Consider the following 18,014-nt stretch of genomic DNA (forward strand, 5'->3'; position numbering starts at 1 on the left):
TGCAGACTGATGTTACTTACATGTACTCTCACACTGCAGACTGATGTTACTTACATGTACTCCCACACTGCAGACTGATGTTACTTACATGTACTCCCACACTGCAGACTGATGTTACTTACATGTACTCCCACACTGCAGGCTAATGTTACTTAAATGCACTCCCACACTGCAGGCTAATGTTACTTACATGCACTCCCACACCGCAGATGGTTATTTACACGTACTCCCACACCGCAGACTGTTATTTACACGTACTCCCACACTGCAGACTGTTATTTACACGTACTCCCACACTGCAGATGGTTATTTACACGTACTCCCACACTGCAGACTGTTATTTACACGTACTCCCACACTGCAGACTGCTACTTACACGTACTCCCACACTGCAGACTGCTACTTACACATACTCCCACACCGCAGACTACTATTTACACATACTCCCACACCGCAGACTGTTATTTACACGTACTCCCACACCGCAGACGGTTATTTACACGTACTCCCACACTGCAGACGGTTATTTACACGTACTCCCACACTGCAGACGGTTATTTACACGTACTCCCACACTGCAGACGGTTATTTACACGTACTCCCACACTGCAGACTGTTATTTACACGTACTCCCACACTGCAGACTGTTATTTACACGTACGCCCACACTGCAGACTGTTATTTACACGTACGCCCACACTGCAGACTGTTATTTACACGTACTCCCACACTGCAGACTGTTATTTACACGTACTCCCACACTGCAGACTGTTATTTACACGCATCCACACTGCAGACTGTTATTTACACGTACTCCCACACTGCAGACTGTTATTTACACGTACTCCCACACTGCAGACTGTTATTTACACGTACTCCCACACTGCAGACTGTTATTTACACGTACTCCCACACTGCAGACTGTTAAACACGTACTCCCACACTGCAGACTGTTAAACACGTACTCCCACACTGCAGACTGTTAAACACGTACTCCCACACTGCAGACCGTTATTTACACGTACTCCCACACTGCAGACTGTTATTTACACATACTCCCACACTGCAGACTTATTTACATGTACTCCCACACTGCAGACTTATTTACACGTACTCCCACACTGCAGACTTATTTACACGTACTCCCACACTGCAGACTGATGTTACTTACACGTACTCCCACACTGCACACTGATGTTACTTACATGTACTCCCACACTGCAGACTGATATTATTTGTGTATACTCCCACACTGCACAATGATGTTATTTACATGTACTCCCACACTTTAGAGCAATGTTATTTACATATCGACTTTAAATTCTCGAAAAGCCAAAACTTCAAGTTGCAAAACAGCAAGACAGAAATGACAAAATTCACATTCCTGGACATCCAGATTGTCCTAGGTTTTCACCGTGAAAGGAGTTAGTTGGCCAATGTGGTGAACTTTGCCCTTTTCTATACTGTGGTGTGATCTCAGAGTTGGTATATTTAGTTGGGTAGGTGTGGGGTGCGCAGCCTCCCACTTGGATGGGTTTTATTTGCTTTTTTTTTTAAGTTTTGTTGGCTGATCATTTACTTACCAGGGGAAAATTTTTGTCAATCTGGACGTTCATGAATACAAACTTTCGCTTCCATCTCGAAGTTTTGCACTCACTGTTATGGTCATTCCTTATTTTGACATAGCTCCGTTATTTACATATACTTCCGCACTGCAGACTGATGTTAGCGACATATACTTCCACACTACAGACCGATGTTATTTACATGTACTCCCACACTGCACACTAATGTTATTTACATGTACTCCCAATATGCACACTATATGCATGTACTCCCGCACTGCAGACTATTTACATGTACTCCCACACTGCAGACTGTTATTTCCATGTACTCCCACACTGCAGACTGATGTCATTTACATGTACTCCCACACTGCAGACTGATGTCATTTACATGTAGTCCCACACTGCAGACTGATGTCATTTACATGTAGTCCCACACTGCAGACTGATGTCATTTAAATTTACTTCCACACTGTAGATTGATGTCATTTACATGTACTCCAACATTGCAGACTGTTATTACATGTACTCCCACACTGTAGACTGTCATTTGCATGTACTCCCGCACTGCAGACTGTCATTTGCATGTACTCCCACACTGCAGACTGTCATTTGCATGTACTCCCGCACTGCAGACTGTCATTTGCATGTACTCCCGCACTGCAGACTGTCATTTGCATGTACTCCCGCACTGCAGACTGTCATTTGCATGTACTCCCACACTGCAGACTGTCATTTGCATGTACTCCCGCACTGCAGACTGTCATTTGCATGTACTCCCACACTGCAGACTGTCATTTGCATGTACTCCCACACTGCAGACTGTCATTTGCATGTACTCCCACACTGCAGACTGTCATTTGCATGTACTAACAATATGCACACTGATGTTATTTGCATGTACTCCCAATATGCACACTGATGTTATTTACATGTACTCCCGCACTGCAGACTGATGTCATTTGCATGTACTCCCGCACTGTAGACTGTCCTTTACATGTACTCCCACACTGTAGACTGTTATTTACATGTACTCCCACACTGTAGACTGTCATTCACAGGTACTCCCACACTGCAGACTGATGTCATTTACATGTACTCCCACACTGCAGATGGAGGTCATTTACATGTACTTCCACACTGCAGACTGATGCCATTTACATGTACTTCCACACTGCAGACTGATGCCACTTACATGTGCTTCCACACTGCAGACTGATGCCACTTACATGTACTCCCACACTGTAGACTGTTATTTGCATGTAATCCTACACTGTGGATTGATGTCATTTACATGTACTCCCACACTGTAGACTGTCATTTACACGCACTCCCACACTGTAGACTGTCATTTACACACACTCCCACACTGTAGACTGTCATTTACACACACTCCCACACTGTAGACTGTCATTTACACACACTCCCACACTGCAGACTGTCATTTACATGGATTCCTATACTGTAGACTGATGTCATTTACATGTACTTCCACACTGTAGACTGATGTCATTTACACATACTTCCACACTGTAGACTGTCATTCACATGTACTCCCACACTACAGACTGTCATTTACATGTACTCCCACACTGCAGACTATCATTTACATGTACTTCCACACTGCAGACTGATGCCATTTACATGTACTTCCACACTGCAGACTGACGCCATTTACATGCACTTCCACACTGCAGACTGATGCCACTTACATGTACACTCACACTGTAGACTGATGTTATTTGCATGTAATCCTACACTGTAGATTGATGTCATTTACATGTACTCCAACACTGCAGACTGTTATTTACATGTACTCCCACACTGTAGACTCTCATTTATATGTACTTCCACACTGCAGACTGATGTCATTTACATGTACTCCCACACTGCAGACTGATGTCATTCACATGTACTCCCACACTGTAGACTGATGTCATTCACATGTACTCCCACACTGTAGACTGTCATTCACATGTACTCCCACACTGTAGACTGTCATTTACATCTACTCCCACACTGAAGACTGATGTCATTTACATGTACTCCTACACAGTAGACTGATGTCATTTACATGTACTCCCACACTGTAGACTGATGTCATTTACATGTACTCCCACACTGTAGACTGTCATTTACATGTACTCCCACACTGTAGACTGTCATTTACATGTACTCCCACACTGTAGACTGTCATTTACATCTACTCCCACACTGAAGACTGATGTCATTTACATGTACTCCTACACAGTAGACTGATGTCATTTACATGTACTCCCACACTGTAGACTGATGTCATTTACATGTACTCCCACACTGTAGACTGTCATTTACATCTACTCCCACACTGAAGACTGATGTCATTTACATGTACTCCTACACAGTAGACTGATGTCATTTACATGTACTTCCACACTGAACAGACTAAACATTTACATGTACTTTTACACTGCACAGTGATGTTATTTACATATAATCCCACATTACAGACTGATGTTATTTACATATACTCCCACACTGCAGACTGATGTTACTTGCATGTACTCCCACCCTGCAGACTGTTATTTACATGTACTCCCACGCTGAAGACTGACGTTATTTGCATGTACTCCCACCCTGCAGACTGACATTATTTACATGTACTCCCACCCTGCAGGCTATTTACATTTTTTCACACATTGCAGACTGATGCTATTTACATGTACTCCCACCCTGCAGACCATTTACATGGGTTCATAGGTAAATACTAGGCTATCTGTCCGAGTGCATCTATAACCCCAGCCAGAATGTGTTGGCTTTCGCTGTCCCCTTAGATTAGTTCCCTGTGCCTCTGTCCAGCAGAGCCATTAGTTCCCTGTGCCTCTGTCCAGCAGAGCCACTGCAGTGATCCCCATGGCAAATTTTTTGTTTCCCATCCACTCGTCAAGGTTTCTCTTGAAGAGTGTTAGTGAGGGGCTCTGCCTAATGTAGACTGGAATCCTGTTCCAAAGCATGAGGAGTCCCTGGGACAGGAAATGGGACATATACTCCCACACTGCAGACTGATGTTATTTACATGTACTCCCTTCTCTGCAGACTGATGTTATTTACATGTACTCCCACCCTGCACACTGACGTTTACATGTACTCCCACACTGCACACTGTTATTTACATGTACTCCCACCCTGCAGACTTATTTTAATATACTCCAACACTGCAGACTGATATTTACATGTACTCCCACACTGCAAACTGATGTTATTTACATGTACTTCCATACTGCACAGGCCGGATGTTATTTACATGCACTTTCACACGCACAGACCTGATGTTATTTACATATATACTCAAACACTGCACGCTGATGTTATTTACATGTACTCCGACACTGCAGACTGATGTTATTTACATGTACTCTGACACTGCAGACTAATGTTATTTACATGTACTCCCATACTGCACACTGATGTTATTTACATGTACTCCCACCCTGCAGACTGTTATTTACATGTACTCCCACCCTGCAGACTGTTATTTACATGTACTTCCACACGGCAGAGTGTTATTTACATGTACTCTGACGCTGCACGCTGATGTTATTTACATGTACTCCCACACTGCAGACTGATGTTATTTACGTATACTCCCTCACTGCAGACTGATGTTATTTACGTATACTCCCTCACTGCAGACTGATGTTATTTACATATACGTCTACACTGCACATTGACGTTATTTGCATGTACTCCCGAAACTCTGTAGAGCAATTTTATTTACAGATCTACTTTAAATTCTAGAAAAGTCAAAATGTCGAGTTTGAAAACAGTGAGAAGGAAACGACAAAATTTTGAATTCACGAAAATCCAGATTGTCATACGTTTTTGCCGTGAAAGGAGTAAGTTGGCCAATATGGTGATTTTTGCCCTTTTCTCCACTGTACTGTGATTTCAGAGTTTTTATATTTAGTTGGGTGGGTGTGGGGTGTGCAGCCCCCCAACTTGGGTGGGTTTTATTTTTTTATTTACTAATTTTTTTTTGAAGTTTTGTTGGCTGATCATTTGCTTACCAGGGGAAAATTTTTGACAGTCTGTACGTTCATGAATACAAACTTCCATCGTTTCCATCTTGCCGTTTTGCAACTTGACGTTATGGTTATTCCTTATTTTGACATAGCTCCGTTATTTACTTATACTTCCGCACTGCAGACTGATGTTATCTACATATACTTCCGCACTACAGACAGAGGTTATTTACATGTACTCCCACACTGCAGACTGATGTCATTTACATGTACTCCCACACTGCAGACTGATGTCATTTACATGTACTCCCACACTGCAGACTGATGTCATTTACATGTACTCCCACACTGCAGACTGATGTCATTTACATGTACTCCCACACTGCAGACTGATGTCATTTACATATACTCCCACACTGCAGACTGATGTCATTTACATGTACTCCCACACTGCAGACTGATGTCATTTACATGTACTCCCACACTGCAGACTGATGTCATTTACATGTACTCCCACACTGCAGACTGATGTCATTTACATGTACTCCCACACTGCAGACTGATGTCATTTACATGTACTCCCACACTGCAGACTGATGTCATTTACATGTACTCCCACACTGCAGACTGATGTCATTTACATGTACTCCCACACTGCAGACTGATGTCATTTACATGTACTCCCACACTGCAGACTGATGTCATTTACATGTACTCACACACTGCAGACTGATGTCATTTACATGTACTCACACACTGCAGACTGATGTCATTTACATGTACTTCCACACTGCAGACCGATGTCATTTACATGTACTCCCAACACTGTAGACTGTCATTTACATGTACTCCCACACTGTGGACTGATGTCATTTACATGTACTCCCACACTGTGGACTGATGTCATTTACATGTACTCCCACACTGCAGACTGTAATTTACATGTACTCCCACAATGCAGACTGATGTCATTTACATCTACTCCCACACTGTAGACTGATGTCATTTACATGTACTCCTACACAGTAGACTAATGTCATTTACATGTACTTCCACACTGCAGACTGTTATTTACATCTACTCCCACACTGTAGACTGATGTTACTTGCATGTACTCCCACCCTGCAGACTGTTATTTATATGTACTCCCACACTGAAGACTGACGTTATTTGCATGTACTCCCACCCTGCAGACTGACGTTATTTACATTTTCTCCCACACTGCAGACTGATGTCATTTGCATGTACTCCCACACTGCAGACTGATGTTATTTGCATGTACTCCCACCCTGCAGACTGACGTTATTTACATGTACTCCCACCCTGCAGACTCAGACACTGCATGGACCGGATGTTATTTACATGTACTTCCACACTGCAGAGTGTTATTTACATGTACTCCCGCATTGCACGCTGATGTTATTTAAATGTACTCCCACACTGCACACTGTTATTTACATGTACTCCCATACTGCACAGACCGGATGTTATTTACATGTACTCTCACACTGTAGACTGATGTCATTTGCACGTACTTCCACATGCACAGACTGGACGTTATTTAGATGTACTTCCACACCCACAGACTGGACGTTATTTAGATGTACTTCCACACTGCACAATGATGTTATTTACATACACTCCCACACTATACGTTCTCACACTGCAACTGTTATTTACATAAACTCTCATACTGTACAGACTCCCAGTGTAAAGAGTGGAAACATTTACCCATACTACCACAGTGCACTGATGACGTAATTTACATACATCATACTGTACATATTAGAGACATTTATATATATTCCCACACTGTTGTTGTTGTGTCTTTCAGCTTTAAACCGGTTAGGGGTTGCCACAGCGGAACTCCGGTCTGCTAATGATTGGCAGTAGATTTTTACATGCCGAGTAGCCAGACCTGACGCACAACCTTCAACGAAGGTACGCCCATTCAAGCATATCTCCAGACAGAAGACGCTCTAGTTGAGAAGCGAAAGGGACGTCTTACTGTGAGGAGACAGCGCTACCGCAGCACCACCACTGCAGTCTTATATATTCCCACACTGTACTGACTGGAAATGTTGTTTGACTTCAAGTGGTTACATGTGTTCCACTCCTCACTGTAGAACTTGAAAGCTGTTAAATTAATCACTTTTTGTGCAGTCTAGAAGTTTCCAGATGTTTACTCAATGGACACCTATCAGTGGTTGCATGTATTTTTTTTATACTGTTACACTGAACTGGTTCAGTTTGTTTACTTTACTACATTACAGGGAAATGGTCTAATGCATTTTATGACTCTGTAGCCTGAAAGTGGTCCCCTGTTTTCCTCTCGTCTATTAGGTGGATTCCTGGTTAGAGAGCCATTGAAAAGTAATCTAGCTATGTCTAGTCTATCGCTTGACTGAAATCTTCAGCAAATCACTGACATGCACAGAAGTGTCACAGGACTACAGAACAGCAAGTATGACATACCCAGATGGGGGAAGAAAAAAATCTGGAGAACTACAAACTGGTGAGCCTAACAGTTGTGGAAGGATGTTTGTGCAGAAAATCTCAAAGGAAAAATTAATGTCCCCCAGAGAATAGTGACATGCAGGAAAACCAACAGAAGCCTGCAGTAAGAAGGTGTAAGTAGATTTTAATCCATTTTTTTTCCACCTTGATTAGAATAATACCTGTCACTGGAGTACCGGCACAAACTGTCTAACTGAACTGCTCAGAGATATCTGACCAGGTCCCATACAGCAGGCTGTAAGAAAAAAGTACAGTTGTGTACACTTACCATAAATGTAGATGTTCAAGTGTATTCACTGTTGCAGTCATCACATTTGGGTAATCTGCTTGTAGTAGCCCTCAAGTCGGCCTGATTAAAGTCTTGGGTTCTGCGTCAGTTACTGTCTCTTCTTCCATGACGTCAGGTCGTCAGGGGTATAAAACATGCAGCTGATGCCATTACATTAGTTTTTTCTTGCCCCAGATGTCAGGTGGCCCCTAATGGGAAGCAATTAAGTATATAAATATACAAGGTTATACCTCCAACTAAAAAATCAAATACACCAAAAAGCTTTTAAGCATAGTAAAAGAGAGTAGAGGTATAGCCAAAATAAGTCAGGGGGCTGGAGGGAGGGTAACCAGGACTGCATCAGTGAACACACTCGAACATTTACATTTATGATAAGTGTACACAACTGTACTATGTTCTTCGTGTTTCACTGTTGCAGTCATCACATTTGGGTAGATTCCCTAAGCTAAGGATGGGAGGAGGAATTTAGGTAGCATTAGGACCAGCTATAAGGCCCTGCAAGACTGCAGTGGCAAAGCCAGCTCTGGATTTAGAGAAAATTGGCAAATGGTAATGCTTGGTGAAAGTATGTACAGAACTCCAGGTAGCAGCTTCTAGGATGTCCCTCGTAGGGACGCCTCTGAGAAAGGCTGTAGAGGTAGATGCAGCCCTGGTTGAGTGGGGTCTGATCCCATGTGGGATAAGTTTTCCATTGTGCTTATAGCAGAAATGAATGCAATGGCCTATCCATTTAGAAATGGTTTGCTTTGAAATAGCCTTCCCCTCTGTCCCTGCAGCAAATGCCACCAGCAGTTCAGATTTCCTTTGAGGTTTAGTCCTGTCAAAGTAAAATCTAAGTTGTCTGTGCACATCTAAGGAGTGCAGTATCCATTCCCCTTTGTTCTGTGGATTAGGAAAGAAGGTTGGCAAATGAATGGACTGATTAAGAGCCACACTGGATACCACCTTGGGCATGAAGGAGGGATTTGTTCTGAGGGACACCCTGTGCGCATGAACGATGATGAAAAGCTCCACCGCTATAAGGGCCTGTAATTCAGATAACCTTCCTGCTGAAGTGATTGCTAATAGGAAGGCTGTTTTCCAAGAAATACATTTTAAGTCTGCAGTAGCAGATGGCTCAAATGTAGGAAAAGTGAGTTTCTCCAAGACAAAGTTAAGGTCCCAGGCTGGAATTGGAGCTCTCCTGGGTGGTCTTAAATTTTTTGGCCACTCTGAGGAACTGCTTGAGCAGTGGATGAGAGAAGAGGGGAGGTTCTGTGTTATAATGAGCTGAAATGGCTGAGGCGTGAATTTTGATGGAGGAAAAAGACAGGCTCTAGTGAAGCATCTCAGTTAAGTACAGTAAAATCTGAGGTAAATTGGGCGCTGCTGTGCTCATCCCTTGAGATTGGTTCCAGGAACAGAATCTTTTCCATTTGTCAACATAAGATTTTCTAGTACTAGGCCTCCTTGCCTCTAAAATGATATCCATCACTGGTTTACTGAGGGATGGTAAAGGAGGGATTAGGTAATTAGCCAGGCTGCTAGGTTCAGTGTTTGAAGCTGAGGGGGCAGAATGTGGTCATCCTGCTGAGACAACAGGGAAGGTGTCTGAGGCATGTGCCATGGGGGCCAACAGTGACACTACGCAAGAGGGGGTACACCAGTGTTGGCGTAGCCAGTCTGGTGCAATCAAAATTGTCTTTGGTTTGTCCTGCTTGATCTTTAGTAGTACTTTGGAGAGCAGAGGCAGAGGAGGAAAGGCATAAACTGATAGGTTTTTCCAGCTGAAGGACAGAGCATCCACTTTCCAAACTTGTTTGTGTGGAGTCCCTGTGCAAAACTTGTCCAACTGATAGTTCTGGGGGGAGGCAAACAGGTCTATACCTGTGCTCCCCCATTTGCTTGTCAACATTTTGAAAATCCTTGGTTCCAGTTTCCACTCGTGTGGGTCCATGAGGTTTCTGCTTAGTCCATCTGCCAGTGTATTTAGTTTTCCTGGCAGGAATTGAGTTTGCAGATGCACTTAGTAGCTCAAGCCTGTGTTCCACAATGCCATGGCTAGTCTGCAGAGGGGGTAAAAATTTGTACCTCCCTGCTTGTTTATGTACCACATAACAGTGGTGTTGTCTGTCTTTACCATTAATTGTCCTGGAAAAATGCGGCACTTGAAGGCTGCCAGAGCATTCTGTACAGCTAACATTTCTTTTTGACTGATATGCAGGTTCATTTGACTTGGGTTCCATTTGCCCTGAATGCACTTCCCTGCCAGGTGAACCCCCCATGCATAGTCTGCTGCGTCTGTTGTTAAAGTTTGGGCGGCAGAGGGTAGTGTGAATGGCAGTCCCTTGTTTTGGTGGGAGGCCTCTGCCCACCAAAGGAACTCTAGGCGTAGGCAAGGTATGATAGGAATCACTGCTTCTAGATCCTGACTGTTGACACCATAGGCTTTTTAGATACCATTGTAGATTCCTCATATGCAGTCTTGCATGTGGAATTAGAAGAATGCAGGAGGCCATGAACCCCAAGGCTTGCAGTATTTGCCTTGCAGATAGCAGGGTTTCTGTGGCCACTTGTTTGAAGTAGGTTGTCAAATGAATTGTTTGTCTGGCGTGAGGAAAGCCATCTGGGAAGCTGTATTCAAACTTGTTCCCAGGAAAATAATTTGTTGACAAGGTACCAGGTGTGATTTCTTTTCGTTTATGGTGTACCCCAGACAAGATAGCACCCTTTGTACAAAGGCCAGATGATTCAAAAGTATGTCCTGGCTTTCTGCCTGAATTAGACAATCGTCCGGGTATGGGTATATTTGAATATTTCTTTGCCTGGAAAATGCAATGACTTGAGCTAGGCACTTTGTGAATACCCTGGGCGCAGTAGGTAAGCCAAAGGGCAGTGCAGAGAACTGGCAGTGCGTGTAGCCTGCTTTGAAGGGTATCTTCTGCAAGATTCACTGATTGGGATGTGCAGGTATGCTTCTTTTAAATCTAGAGTTGCCAACCAGGAATCTTTGCCTAGCATAGGAAGCAACTGGTGAAGAGTCAGCATCTTGAATTTTGGAATCACCAAAAAGGTGTTTAGAGTAGACAGGTCCAGGATAGGACGCCATGAATGGTCTTTTCTGGGTACCAGCAAAAGTCTTGAGTAGAAACCTTGCCCCTTTTCCTCTTCTGGTACCAACTGAATAGCCCCCATGCTTAAGAGAGAGAGAGAGTATTTGCTTTTGTGCCTCTGCCCACTGATTTGGGGGTAGATCCGGCCAACCACGTGGGGTTGGTAATGCGTGGAAGTGAAATCTGTATCCTTGGGACACTATTTTTAAAACCCATTTGTCCTGGGTAATGAGTTCCCAGTTCTTTGCATGCAGGGCAATCTTTCCCCCTAAAGGGGCAGTCAGTTGAAAAGTGCTTGGAAGTTTTAAAAATAAGTCATTGGGACAGTTTACCATGGGAGGGGGAGTTTTATTACTCACAGATTTGGAAGTGGAGGCCCCCCACTGCTTAGTCCTGTGCGTACCCTAGGACTGAAGCCTGGATGCTCTGCTGGATCTGGGTTTGGACTGAGAACGTCTGGAAGAGGCAAGAAAGGACCAATTCTTAGAAGGCATATGCCTACTAAATCTTGGAGGTTGTACTTGTAAAAAAAATCTTTAACAGTTTGCATATTTAGCTTTTTCCTCCATCTTTTTAAGAACTTTTTCTGCCTTGTTGCCAAACAGGCGGTCCTGAATTAAGGGAGCATCCAGTAATTTAGCTTTAACGTGATCTGGCAAGGATTGCTCCTTAAGCCAAGCATGCCTTCTAAGTACAGACCCAGTTACAGCAGCCCTGCATGATGCCTCTAGTGAATCAAAACCACATTGCAAAGTATGTTTTCCAACTTGTTCAGCAGAATGCATTAAATCCTGTAAATCCTTATTTTCAGCACAATCAGGAATCAACATCATTTTCTGTTTAAGCAATCCAATAATTTGTTGCTGATACTTTAACATATGAAACTGGCAGTTTAAGGCCCTAATGGCCAAAGCTGCAGAAGTGTATACCTTCTTACTCCATCTATCCAGCGCTCTGGAGTCTCTATCAGAGGGGGTAGGATTTTTGGCAGTAGTAGCTTTAACACCCTTGGGTCCCTGTGAAATGGTCTCAGGATCCGCAGTAGGAATTTTGAAAAGGAACTTGAGAGAATCAGGAACCTATAATATCTATCTATCAGGTTTTCTGGGAGCAGGAGGTAGAGAGTCAGGGGCCAAGCTGGATTCCGAAAAAGCATAATCCACGTCTAGTACAGGAGGTATGGCTAAAGGCCTGTGCTGGGGCAGGAGTAAGAAATCCCTAAGCCTCTTTTTAGAATCAGAGAAATCATGACTTTCCCAACGAAAATGCTCCCTGAGAGTATGCAAGGTTTCACCAAAAGCGAAATCCTCTGGGGGGAAGCAGAGGGAATTGAGTCCTCAGCATCAGAATCCTCATAGGTAGATAAGGGTAAATCCTGGTCATCAGATGAAACAGAAATTTCAGAATCCTGGTCAGAAGTATCATAAACAAACTCAGTCCTAGGTCTCTTAGAGAGGGAAGGTTGGCTTCCCCTGATTAAAGTAATAAGGTCTTCAGCCATTCTTATCATTTGTTTTTTAGGCATAGAGGCCTGACCATGCGGTCTGGGCGTCAGTTTTCTAGGCATGGTTTGTGTTTTAGGCCTTGAAGAAGAAGATGGCGTTGGTTTAATATGCAAGTCAGTAGGCTTGACTACACCCTCAGAAACTGGTGCCTGCGCAGCGGCTCCGGACCCATCCAAGGTAGAGACATCCGCAGTTTCCACAGTTGAAGCATCTCGCGGCATACCAGACTCCGAATGGGTCTCAGTAGAGGCCTGCGAATCTGAAGTAGCAGGTATCAGGGGCTGCGAAAGCGCCTCACTGAGTACCGGCGAACTGGCGACTGGCTTAGGAGAAGCGTCGTTGGCAGCTTTGGACCTAGGTGGCCTGTCTCTGTCATTATCTTTGCGTTTTTTTTGGAATGTCGGTAGTCGGATGGCTTACTGAAGACATATCAGGATAATTGAACCGAGCACCAAAATATTTAGAAGCAGAAATATACCGATGACGGATAGTTTGAGGTTTAAATAAGGCACAGAACCAACAGCGAGGTACGTCGTGGTCAGGGCCTAGGCAAGGAATACAGTACGAATGAAAATCTTTATGAGGTATTTGCTTTCCACAAGAAATGCAATTACTTACTTCTACTGATATTGGTTTAGAGCAAGAAAAAGTTTACACAAAGGGGTACTTAGCTTTTAGTTGAAGACTTTGGTTCTGAAACACGAAAACAAAAATTTCAGGAGTAGACCGACTGGCACTTGCGAACTGCTTCTGCTTCGGGCACCGCATGGCAAGAAAGACTAATGTAATGGCGTTGGCTGCATGTTTTATGCATGTCTTTCACGGAAGAAGACACAGCAACTGACGCAGGACCCAAGACTTTGTTAATCAGGCCGACTGAGGGCTACTGCAAGCAGATAACCCAAATGTGATGACTGCAACAGTGAAACATGAAGAACATCTATTGAGAGTGATAGCAGGATGCTACAGGGTAACACACACAGACACAGGTTTATGGTGGTAGGCACACTGCTAAGTACAGGAAATGTCAGGAGTACCTCAGAGGCCAACCCTGGTCCTGTCACTATGCATTTCAGACAACTATGTCAGGAAACAAAACAGGTTTAGAAAATGATGTGGTGCAGTAAAGGGTTTAGAGGGGGAAAAAGTTTCAGACTTGGAAAGACTGGTCAAGAGGGCAAAAAGATGGCAGTTCAGGTTCAGTGAAACCAAATGCAAAGTCATGACTGGGCCACAACAGCCTTGGTGTGAAGTATTAGGTGGAGGAATGGAACAGAAAGCAACACAGAAAGAAAATGACATTGGTTTTTACTATTTATCAGAATGGACTGGACCACAAAGACTGGAATGAGACAGCCATTACAGCAGTGAACAGAATGCAGGGGAGTGTGCTCATAGCAGCAAACAAGTAACAGTCACTCATTACCACACCCTGGCATGGCCACACTGCACGCAGTTCTGGAGACCATACCATCAAAGGATGTCAAGCTGCTGGAAGGAGTCCATAGGAAAGCCATCAGAAGGTGGTGTGAGACACAGTATGACCAGAGATTAGAGGAGGAGAGGCTTTTCAAAGCAAAGATAAGAAGGGGCACAGGAAATTTTACAAGGGTGCATGAAACTCTGTCAAACAGATATTCACGAGTCCGTGAAGAAAAGAGTGAGTGCATGTGTGTGTTTACGCATGTGCATGTGCATGTGGGCATGTGCGAGGGTGCGTTGGAGCAGAGGTAGTGTAGTAGGCAACTACTTCCAGGATCAGCAAAAGTACTTCAAAGAAAGGGTTGTACCCACTGAATAGGTGACCAACAATGGGTAGCAAGGCAGGGAATCCACAGAAGCAATGAAGAATATATGAGGCAGGTAGAGGAAACAGAGATGGAGTAGAATCAGAGAATGTTAAATGCACTTGTATGGCTGGCTGTCTCATCAAGCAATTGTACACGTAAACTTACTCTAAGGAAAATAAGCTTCAAAAAGAATTAAGAGCGTGTGTGTGTGTGTGTGTTTGAATCAAGTAAACAGCCTGGAAGGTGTAACAAAATACTCAAACAATTCCATTATCAAACTACAAATCAAACACTTTTGAAGTGCAGTCCTGCGTGCAACCTAGTGTCGTACTTCTTGAGCCAAGGTAAATAAATGAAAACAGTACATCTTACCTCCTCGTGTCCCAACATTCCAAGCAAAGCACAGGTGATGTTCTTTCGGATAGCTGCATCCACTTTGGCACCAGCTCCCTGAATGACAAACCTCAAGGCCTGCAGCATGGTCTCTCTGCAAATAAACATGAAACAGTGTAAAGGTCTGTACTGAAACATGCTGATCTGTACTCACAACTACTGTCTGCACTCTGCTTATCCTTTCTTACAGTAAAGCGCTGACCACCTAATAATCTGCACTCTTCCATCCTTCCCCATCCAACCTCTAGTCATCCTCACTCCCTCTAATTCTGTCCGAGGTTCCACATTGTTAAGCATCGAACTTGCAAGTGTTAGGAGCAACATGATGTGTTAATATACTTGGCTTAAATATACGTTTCTCTTCACATCAACTCACTCTGCTCCGCTAAATGCACTCTGTCTCATCATATGCACAAAGCACCTCCAACATTTAAATGACGCTACTGATGTGGCCCCTACCTACCTCTCCAACACGGTTTCTCTTGTGTAGCTGCTCGTCTTTTTTCATACATACTGGCTTCTCTCCTCTTTTCTTAAGCACAATACCACAGTCTGTCACCCAGTACTTTAGCTCTGCCTGACATCCGATTCCTTTCTGGTCTCAGCTTTCAGGCTTCATTTCACTGAATCCTATTCCTCTGATTTACCTTTTACATGTCTGCCTTCCACAACAGCGTTGCACTTCCTGACCAGGCTGTAGTCTTATATTTTTCAACAAGACATTTTTAAAAAGTGACACAGGTACACACATTGTAACAGAAAAGAAAACAATCCATAACAATACTTCCCTTATTACTTTCCTGCAATACACACATTTCCTTTTCAGCATTTTTCATTCACTCCACAATTACATAAACTGCGCAACTCCTGCTTTCCTATAAATTTCACTCCTCCTCTTAAATACTATTTTCCATTAGCATCTGTTTTTTAAGTTGAAGAAAAGGAGCAAAACTTGCTTTATTTGCAGACGATATTATTTTGTACCTGATATAAACAACAACAAAAAAAAAGACATCTCAGTGTTGTGCAACATTCTGAGACAGTTTCAAGTCTTTTCATGATAATAAAATTAATGAAGACAAAATAGGCAATAGATGTAAATCATGTACCCACACAAAATTGGTTCAGCAAAATCCATATTTATGGGGACATTACAAATTAAGTATTTAGGAGTATGGACTAAAAAGGATTCTGTTATGGTAGCTAACGATATGTGGAAATAGACTAAAAAATACAAAAACTGAAAAACTGGAAGCTCTTGACAGCAAGATGCAAGCAGTGAAAATGTTTTTAGTCTCTTTAGGTTTTATATACAGGTCAGACATATTTTTATCAACTAGAAAGTACAGTTATGTGCACTTACCATAAATGTAGATGTTTGAGAGTATTCACTGTTGCAGTCATCATATCTGGGTTATCCCTGCCAGGGTAGCCCTCAGCCGGCCTGAATACCAGAGGCTTAGCATTTCTGCGTCAGTTGCTGTCGCTTCAGGACTGACGTCAGGTCATCAGTAGTATAAAGTAAGGCAGCCAACGCCATTACAACAGTTATTCTTGTCCTGTCAGGAGCCCCCAAGTGGCAGCCAGGTTATGGTGGAAGAACCCCACCAGTAGAAAGTAAATACCAAAAAGTACCTTGTAAGGAGAGAGAGAAAGAAGAGGGGGGATGGAGGGAGGGAAACCAGGACTGCAACAGTGAATACACTCGAACATCTACATTTATGGTAATTGTACACAACTGTACTATGTTCTTTATGTTTCACTGTTGCAGTCATCACATTTGGGTGTCATCTACATCCCAAAGCTGAAGTAAAGGGTGGAGGCAGTCAAGGAGACTAGGGGTTGGCTAGGATGCCCTGCAATACTGCAGTGGCAAAGCTTGCCCTGGATTTGGAGAAGATAGGCAGATGGTAATGCTTGGTGAAAGTGTGAACAGATGTCCAGGTGGCAGCCTCCAGGATGTCCCTGGTAGGGACTCCTCTGAGGAAAGCTGCAGAGATGGAGGCTGCTCTGGTGGAGTGAGTCCTGACCCCCTTAGGGGGAGGTTTTCGGTGTTACTTGTAACAGAAATGGATGCAGTGTGCTACTCATTTGGAAATTGTTTGGAGATGGCTTTGCCCTCTGCCCCTGCAGCAAAGCTAACCAGTAATTGATCAGACTTTCTGAATAATTTAGTCCTGTCTAGATAGAATCTGAGCTATCTGTGCACATCTAGTGAGTGCAGGAACCTTTCCCCCTTGTTTTGTGGGTTAGGGAAAAAGGTGGGCAAATGAATGGATAAGTTGAGAGCCACACTGAACACCACTTTGGGCATGATGGATTGGTTAGTCCTGAGGGAAACCCTGTCAGCATCGAAGATGATGAAGGGCTCCACAGCCATGAGTGCTTGTAGCTCAGAGACTCTTCTGGCTGAAGTGATGGCCAGAAGAAAAACAGTCTTCCAGGAGAGAAATTTTAACTCTGCTGAAGATGCTGGTTTGAAGGGGGGCAGGGTGAGTTTTTCCAACACAATGTTAAAGTCCCAAGCTAGGGTAGATGTTTTTCTGGGTGGCCTCAAGTTGCTAGCTCCTCTTAGGAATTGTTTGATCAGAGGGAGTGAGCAAAGGAGCTGCTCAGTGTGGAAATGAGCAGAGATAGCAGAGGCATGAATTTTAATAGAGGAAAAAGAGAGACCACTGTGTAGCAGATCAGCTAGGTAATCCAGGATGAGAGGTAGGGAGGTCTGTGCTGTATCGGCTCCCTTAGCCTGAAGCCAGGCGCAGAACCTTCTCCACTTGTCAGCATAAGACTTTCTATTGCTAGGGCGTCTGGCCTCATGTACAACATCTAGAACCTGTTTAATGAGGTTGGCAGATTGATCAG

The 18,014-nt window shown here is 43.5% G+C and overlaps 1 protein-coding gene across 1 annotated transcript in view; it reads right to left on the reverse strand.

The window, feature by feature from the left end:
* Window positions 1-18,014, reverse strand: part of GCN1 (GCN1 activator of EIF2AK4) — a gene marked incomplete in the record, with an annotated part of 2,100,248 nt that overhangs the window by 149,733 nt on the left and 1,932,501 nt on the right. The window contains 1 exon segment of the mRNA XM_044068902.1: window positions 15,132-15,246. Within this exon segment, the coding sequence (XP_043924837.1) occupies window positions 15,132-15,246 (115 nt within the window).

This window comes from Protopterus annectens, chromosome 4.part0, assembly GCF_019279795.1.
Source record: "Protopterus annectens isolate FY-2018-M chromosome 4.part0, PAN1.0, whole genome shotgun sequence".
In the NCBI taxonomy this organism is placed as follows: domain Eukaryota; kingdom Metazoa; phylum Chordata; order Ceratodontiformes; family Protopteridae; genus Protopterus; species Protopterus annectens.